General features: G+C 48.3%; 1 protein-coding gene across 1 annotated transcript in view; it reads right to left on the bottom strand.

Moving 5' to 3' along the window:
- The window catches only part of LOC115307742 (ephrin type-B receptor 1-like), a 25,088-nt gene extending 17,554 nt beyond the window's left edge, over positions 1 to 7,534 (bottom strand). Inside the window, exon 1 of the mRNA XM_029962644.1 lies at positions 7,459 to 7,534. Coding sequence (XP_029818504.1) covers positions 7,459 to 7,534 — 76 coding nt within the window. The remainder of the gene's footprint in view (positions 1 to 7,458) is intronic.
- Positions 7,535 to 8,829: the final 1,295 nt, after the last annotated feature.

Here is an 8,829-nt window from a genome sequence, read left to right as displayed (position 1 = left end):
CACACGCACGGAGCAGGAGGGGAAAAGCCGCGCCGCAGAAATAACACAGGCACACAAACAAAAGAGCACAAGCCATTAATCTGGGTGAACCAGAGGAAATGAAATCATTATGTCTGCAGCTACAACATCCCGAGGAACAAATTTCCTGCCTGGATAATAAATGGATTCTTTTGTTTCACGTTGGCCCCAGCCATGTGACTCTCTTGGCCTATTCCTCATCCAAAACATCTTGCTGTATAAATACCCAGACGGGTTCGAATTTCAGCTGCTAAAAATATGTTTTAATTATAATAATATATAATAATAATAACAAGAAAAAAAACTCTCTGGATCTACAGGCTCCCCTCGCCTCTTAAACAACCTCTGAAGGCTTTCCAGCAGGCAGGCAAGCAAACAAAAAGTCCCAAAGTTGCCAAAAGCAGCTGAACAGCACAAATAGAGCCTTTGAAAGAACGAGCGAGGCACCTGAAAGCAGCCCCAGGTGAATGTTTGCAATAAATAACCCCTGCCAGAAAGAGAAATGATAGGGTCATGAGTATTTTAAGAAGCACCTCCTAAGTATCTCCCAGCAGCAGGATGGGGACCGAAGTCGCACAACACACTGATGACACCTCCAAAGTGAGGACTGGGCAGGATTGCTTCTGAGCCAGGTTTTCTTCTGTTGGCTTTCTGATGGCTCGCTGGGGCTTGGGATTTATCCCTTAGATGGATGGGGAATGCAAGATCTGGCCTCCTCCAGCTTGGCAAGATGCTTGTCAGCTGTAGGTGTCTCAGGGGACGCAGACCCCTAGGAGAGTTACTGGTTTCAACCACTCCTTCAGTCTGCAACTCCATCAGATCACTTGGTTAAAACCATTTTTGCATCTACCTACATCTTTTGCTTCTGCTTTCAGCTTCCCTTCACTCGCCTTCCCAGCTTTACCAACACATCGCAAGCGCTGCAACGAGTCTCAAAACAAGACGCAGTTTTGAAGCCAAATATCCAAGTGCCTTGGTGCAAAAAGTCTAAATTATCTGGATGTTAAAGAGAGACCTCCACGAACAGAAACAAGCTCAAAAATCCCTCCAAGCCAACAGGCAGCCAGAGGCAGAAGACACAACCAAGCCCACCGTGCTCAACCACAGCTCTTACTCAGGGCTGGACTTGTTCTCCATCACCTCGAACATCCCAGCACCCCAAGGCACAACCTCTTTCTCCAACTTCACACACAGAAGAAAGCAGAGGAAACCCTCCATGGTGCATCACACCAGCAAAGCCTTAATTTCATTTTCCTCTGTGGGTCATCTTTAATTTCAATTATATTTTGGATGCTGGGGAAAGTGTCCAAGCACAGCTGCTGCCTCATTTCAGTCACTTATCGCTGCTGTTTCTTCAAGGAAGGGGAGGGGAGAAAAATTAAAAAAAAAAAAAAAAGTCCTTGGAAACTAAATATTTACACACCCACGTAGGCTAATCCCAGAAGATCCAAGGGTGGGAAGCCTATTTAAAAAAACATCCCTAATTATTTTCCCATTTTAAAGGGAATAATCTGGCCATTAGCTCTAAAGCTTTACTTAAGTAATCACTTATTTTTCAAGAGGAATAATCCGTTGGTGTGTGCACAGACAGGACAGGGGGCTGAAAAACCATTTTTATACTCTTTTCTTGCTACAGCTGCTGACAGTTGAGTGGCACAGAGGGGCTGGAGGCATGGGGGGCACTCTGGGGTCATCACATGCCACTCTTGGGAAGCCACCCCTGGGATGGGGACAAAACCAGCTCAGGCAGTGATACCTCACTGGTCCCTGGATTGCACCACAAGGAAACCTCCTTTTTGGGAAAAATGTGGGCTCTCAAGAAAATATGGGAAGGAAAAATTGGAACAGAGCACCAAACACCTCGAAAGGCCATCGGTCACCTCACAACAATGCCCTGGCAAGTGCCCATATCCCTCCCAGCAGTGTCAGGAGTGGGAAAGCACAGCAAGTTGCTACTGAAATACACTGATTTATCAACAGCATCTTCCAGTCCCTTTTTGCTGAGGTATTAACAAAACAATCCTCTTATCAGACAATGAAGCACTTTCTGCTGGAAAAAAAACTCAATAATCTGGACATGGGGATGTATGAAAGGACTTCCAAAGCCCCTCCTGTCATGGCAAAGCAAACAGCAGCAATTTGCTAATTGGCAACAGGCACTGTGCTGCTCAAGGAAATGGCCAGAGTCCTTAGGATGGGGAAAGTTTGATGATAAGACACGCACGGCGGATCATTTAGAGAGATAAAACCACGCTCGTTCTGCCGCAGCCAACTATTAAAAGTGGAGAATGTTATTTCAGGTAATAAAGAGCAAGACCTGAGGACCAGCCTGGGAATTCAAATTTACAACTTGTATCAAATTCATCTGCTGTAAAACTTCACCTAGTTTATAAGTTTCTCACCAACTTCATAAAACATGTTTTATTATTATTGTTTTCTGACTCTCCTGCCTTAATAAAATTCTTCTCCCAGCCTGTGTGGGTGTTGCATTATAAACATTTGCACTTTGATTCATTCAAGACTGCGGAAAGCTTTCAAGGTAACCTATTAGGAATACTTTAAATGGTTCAAAGACATCCCAGTTTCCCCTGAACACCGCAAAGCTTTAAAGAACAAAATAAAAACGTGCCTTGCCGCAGAGCCACCTCCAAAAATCTGCTGGGCCCGTGACTCAGGAGATGACATTTGGGAACAACCAAAGCACACACCAGACCCACGGGGTCCAGAGTGGGAAAACATAGGAGTTATAGAGGCACAGGGTAAGGTGGGTGCCTGCCCATCGCTCCTCAAGCCCCATCAGCAGGGAGCCCTGGGGATGCTGCGAGTGGGAGGCAGCCAGGCCATTTTGGGGGATGCTGTGAGTGGGTCCCAATGGTGGGAGGCAGCTGGGCCATCTTCCCCCAAGTTAGGGATGGTGCAAAAGCAGGGATTTCCCCATTCCCATGAGCCCTGGCAGCAGAGCCCAGCACTGGCACACAAAGGCAGTGCTGGAGGGGGCTCAAAGCAGAGCCCTTCTCAAAGCAGCCCCTCTTCTCCAGCCTCATCCAGAGCCCCTGGAAGTTAGCAGTGTCTTTCCACAGCCTTGGTCAGGCTCTGGAGCTGAGTTGTGAGCACAGGAGCTCCCATGAGCACCCAGCGGTGCAGCCACTGTGGGAATAACCCACACATGGCACATGGAGCAAGAGTAAAGCTGATCTTTAAAGACTGAACACAATTAGGTCGTGACCTTACAGCGCCCACCAGCCAGCACCCCCCTCCTCTCCTCCACAAGGTTGGCTGCGGCATCCCTGGGTCAGGGGCAGCACTGCCAGCTGATGGACAGAGCTCAGGAGGGCTTGACCCAACCTGGGGCCAAAGAAAAAGGCATTGATGCCTTTAATTCCTGCACAGCTGGTGCTTTTCTTCATTTCACTGAGCAAGACAGAGGCTACCTGGCACAACGACACAGCTCGAGATGCCACACATCACTCCCCAGGAGACGTGGCACGGAGCTGATCCTCCTCTATTTTATGACACCAGAAATTACCCCTTTACAGCTCCATCTCTGGTCCAAATGACATCACTTGATGTGATCTCACAGTGCCTCTATTGAGACCCTGATGTGTTCAAACCACCTAGACCCTCACCAGCAATTTCCTCTCAAGGGGCAAAGCATAGGCAGCAAAGGCCACGCATCTCCAAGAGACTTGCACGGAGCTTCTGGAGAGCTCCAGCCAAACCCCACGGGCTGAGAAGCAGCTCCATGTGCCTTGGGTTTGCCTGCAGCCAGATCATGCCCATAATTTCCTTTATTAAATTAAAGATCACTGCCTTAAAAATAACCACAGCAGAAGCGCAGGGATGGAGTTACCACCGAAGGCACCTCCGGGCTGCTACAGACCACAGGCAAACACACCCATGGAGCAACCTCACCAGCTCCACGGGTACATCACAGGAGGCAAAGGTGCTGGACTAGACAAAAACATTGTAAGAAGTACTTCTGACAGTACAATTCTGACAATTCTGTTATTTCCAAACACGTTTGTTTCAAATGAAAAGCAGAGCCAGCGCCTAATGGAGCACTCCGAGAGCACCCCGCTCCTGCTCTGGCCCTACGTGTTCATCTCCTTCCTTGGGCATTTGGAAATAGGAAGCTACAGGTGTTGGGTGAAAAACTAAAGTGCCCAGCCACCACTAAGGTCAGCCCCAGCCTGTGCCCAGTACATCAGGCTGTCTCCCTCCCAGCTCCCCCCATCCTGAGGGCAGTGGGACTGGAGCAGACCCACACAGCCAGCCCCGATCTCCTCCTGCCTCTGGAGGATGGTGTTTCCTTTTCAACTCTTCTGCCAAGTTCCTGGTTTGCCCGGGAAGACGTAATTCACACCCCTTTGCCTCTTCTGCGGTGATTTAATGTCTTTTGAGCAAAAAGCAATTATCCTCCCATCAACAGGACCCCAGCAAGGACAATAATGAGGCGGCTCCAACCCCGCGGCTACGGAAGCGGCTGAAACGAGCGGAGGCCTCGAGTAATCAAAGACCCGTCCCTGGCCTCTGATTGCTAAACAAGAAGTGAAAAACCTCCATAAAACTTCAAACGTTGCCGTTCCCTGCTCCATCCCTCCACAAGTGGTGTGGGTTTTAGCACCAGGAGACAGGGGACCAACACCAGCTCTGGGTCCACCCCGGCTTTGTCACCCGACTGTGTTTTGGGTGTCACTTGCTGGCTCACCCACAGCACCCCACAAGGAGAGGACACAGGGGATTGACCCCATGTTCAAAGCAGACACTGTTTTCCCAGGTTTTGGGGCTGAAGGAGAAGCAGCCTCCACCTGAAATCAAGCCCAGGAGGCAACAAGCAGGTGACCTGCCCTGCCCCAGGACGTGCAAAAAAAGATGTCCCCATGCTCTGCCCTGCAAACGTAAAGAAAATAGGGAAAGGGTGGGAAAGATGTGGATGTGCAACAGGCCTTGGGGTTTGCAGGACTGGAGAGGGTAGACAGCAAAACCAGGAGAGGAGAGCACCCAGTGGGCTGAGCTGCCCTTCCCCTCAAAAATGTAATATACAGTCAGGCAAAGACACCAAAACCCAGCCATGCACAGAGCAGTCCAAGGAAAAGGCTGGTTGGGTTTGAATAATCCAAAGCTTGGTGCCCAGTTGCTGCTGGGATGTGGCACAAAGGGTACTGGTGATTGTAGAGGCAGGCAGGATGTGAGAAGGACTTTTGGGGAGAAAATATCATGAAACAATCCTCTGAAGTCACAATGAAGACCCCACCAAGGATGGGATGAAATGGCCTAAAAGTGAGGATTTCCACAGCCTGTCACCTATTCCCAGTTACCACTTTTACTCATTGCATAACAAATTAAAGCTTAACAGCTCCAACCACCAGTAACCCCGACTGGATGCCTCTACAGATAATAAACATCTTATTCACTACACAAACGAGCACATACCTGAGGCTCCACTAATCTCTAATTACTTGGCATGGCTATTTCCAAATTATAAATAAATAAATAAATAAATAAAATCCTAGAATCACAGAATGGTTTGGGTCAGAAGGAACCTTAAAGATCATCTCGCTCCAACCCCCTGCTATGGGCAGGGACACCTTCCACTAGATCTTAATAATAACCTAAATAACCTTACTACTGTTAAAAAGAAAAAAAAAAAAAAACAACAAACAAACAAGATTAACTTAATAGTGTATTTTTTTTCTTTCCCCATCTGGAAAGATCTTGAAAGGACTCCACCTGCTTATTAAGGGGAATGACTGAGAAAACAAGCAAATTAACACTCAATGAACTAAAACCAATCCTAACTCTCTTGTTTTCCAAGCAACTACCTGCCATCACCTTCCACTGGTCCCCATAAGTGGATGGCACAGAGATGCCAGCCATGGGGATGCTCTGGGGCTCCTCTCCTCCCAAATCAAGACCATCCCTGGTTTAGGCTGGAAGAAGCAAGGCTGAAGGACAGTCATCCTCCCCATCCAAGGCTTGGCACAAGCCCCTTCCCCTTTGAACTATTGCCTCTGTGATTTTTCACCACAGGGCTCCCAGCAGGGACTTATTAAAGCCAGACCAAAGCACGTCTCCCTTTAATAGTAATTAGGTCACCCTGGGTTGTGGGTTTAGCAGGCAAAACTATAATTATTTAGAAACATCGAGTTTAAATGCCGAAGAGTCTTAATGGAGCTCAGCTAATTAACCAATTTCAACTAAGTAACTGATTAGCTTAAAAAGAAAAAAAAAAGATAAATCAATGATCATAGACAAAAACATTTTCTTTTAACAGGTTGTTTTCTTGCAGTAATTCTCAATTGCACAAATGGAGCCCAACAACCCCCGCTAACCAAATATTATCGTAATTAAATATTCAACAGAAAGCCTCTTCAATTATTCAAAAGACTGATAACACTTGATTATAATTGGGGTGGTGGGAGAGGTTTGCAGGAGCAGGGATTGTGCACACCATCCAGCTCCGGTCGCTGACGCAAACCCACACGGGCAGACGGGTCGTGGCATCGGCACAGGGTGCTGGCTCCGGCCACCTCTCCCATCCCTGAAACCACACCGGGGGCAGGCGGATGCTTTCCAGCCCAGACGTGAGAAAACAGACCAGATGGTCCCACAGGCTTTCTGGATTTCTCTTATTAGACCGAAAATTTAGGGGGCTAATGGCCAGTTTCCAGGTTTGACACCATTTTCCGACGGCAGCGCCGTTCCCCCAGCGGAGGAGCGGGAGGAAAAGCAGACCCCGGTGCATCGTTATAATTCACTAAGTGGCATTACCATAGGAAATTACAAATTAGCTTTTCAGCAGAGGATACGGACGTACTTAGATTAGCCACGGAGAAACTACAGAACCTTCCAGCCCATTCATCAAAGCTCCAACTTCCAGGGAAATGAAACAATAATAAATATTGAGCAGGGAAAGTTAATCTCCGCTGAACACGCTTTAATAATTCAAAAGTTGCGGGAAATAAATAGATAAATAAATAAAGCGCAGATCCTTTCGCTCCTACAAACACGCATCCCCTGTTTTTCTCACCGTTTCTCGTGATGTGACTTGGTGGAAAACGGATGGTGACCGAAATAAAACAACTTCAAAAATTCAGCTGCGGCTGGAAGTGANTCAGGGAAGGAGGGAGCCCATCCACTTTTGCCACTTATCTGGGAAGCTGTAGAACTGATTTGGGCAAGAGTTTGCTCTCACTGTCCCTAGGGAAAGGGCTGTGTTGGCTGTACCTGCTGCCTGCAGCAGCTCCATGCCCATTCCCTTCCCTGCGCACTTCCAAACAGCCTCTCAACGCCACTCCTTTTTGCAAAGACTGTGGTCTTACCTCTAAAAGCTGGACAGTGGAACAACCAGCTCTGTGTCCACCCAGAGTCCCAGCTCTCTCCTGACATTACTCTGCCGTTGCTCCACCCCTTTCCACACCTTTCTGCTCCCACGCTAACCTGAGGGGGGATGCCGCAGGCTCAGCCAGCAGAAGCGCCATTCACAGGTCATGATGTCCTCTGGATTCACATCCATTTGCCTTCCCCACCACCCACCACCACTTCACAAGGTGCTCTCAGTCGCCAGGGGACCCGAATTCCCATCCCTGGGTTATCTGCACCCCTTCTATCACACCAGCGACCTCCGTAAGTGACTCGCACCCCAAATTCCTACCATTCCAACCGAGGAGATGCCTTCCCAAACTGCCACCCACCCAACATCCAAGCCTAACATTTGCCTCACTCAAGCACTGACTGCATGCAATGCCTGAGAGCTCGAATGTTTGCAGCAGGAGAACAAGGTCAAACTGAAATGGGCTTTCAAATCCTAATGAATATTTGGCAAAAACATTCCCTTTTTCCCTTTCCCAACCCCAGCTATTTACTCAGCCTTGCTGTGCTGTTAAACGACTCCTTATTCCCACCATGTCTGCTCAGAGGCACCGGAGCACCACAGCATCCTTTGGACAGCATCACACAAGTCTGGGGCTCGCTTGCATCAGCCTCATCCCTCAGCATTCCCGCTGCACCAGGACCAGGGTTTCCAGGACTTTGCTGATCTGATTGGCATTGAGTTACCCATTGCCCAACGTACTATTTCCCCCTTTTCATTAAATCTGAGCACTTCTTTAGTTTGCAGAACCCATCTCTGCTAGAAACATGTATTCAGCACCATGTCCGGATCCAGAGCCAGATGAACGCATTTGGGCTCCTTCATCATCAAACACCCGTATTTTCTTCTGATTTTTTAGGCCAGTGGAAGGTTTATACTCTGGCCTGTTGTGTCAGGAGCTGCACCCAGGATGGGTGAGAGGCCACCTTGCAAACCCCCTGGCAGTTCATGTCACAGTAGTTAGGGCCACCAAACAAATGCAGCAACCCAACATCCAAAAGACCAGGAAAATAAATATATTTATCACAGACTCTCACCTTATCCACGAGTGGAAACACCAGCAATTAGTCAAAAAAAGGTAACCCAGGCACCTGCGGTCTCAAGCCCCTTTTCCATGACTTGACAATGCTTTCCCTTCAGGCTGACAAGATCTGGGCTCACTCATCACACCGAGAATAAGGGTTTTCCCCTTAGGGCTTTCTTTTCCTTCCCCAGGTAGCTTGTGCAAAAAAAAAACAAACAAACAAACCAAACCAAAAGTAAAGGGATGGCTGGATAGTAGCACTTGTAAATTCCCACGCAGGACACTAGCACTTGCAAATTCCCTCTTGGAGACTTATTTCTAGCTTCTCCCTGGGAACGGCTGTGCTGCGGGCGGAGCAGCTGGGCCAAAGGTGGGAGCCCACATGGTGCTGGTGACGGTGGGAAGGGCAGGGCGG

Source organism: Manacus vitellinus, unplaced genomic scaffold, assembly GCF_001715985.3.
Source record: "Manacus vitellinus isolate BGI_N305 unplaced genomic scaffold, ASM171598v3 scaffold_49_pilon, whole genome shotgun sequence".
Lineage (NCBI taxonomy): Eukaryota > Metazoa > Chordata > Aves > Passeriformes > Pipridae > Manacus > Manacus vitellinus.
Note: the sequence above shows the minus strand (reverse complement) of the source record. Positions and strands in the feature narration are given on the sequence as shown.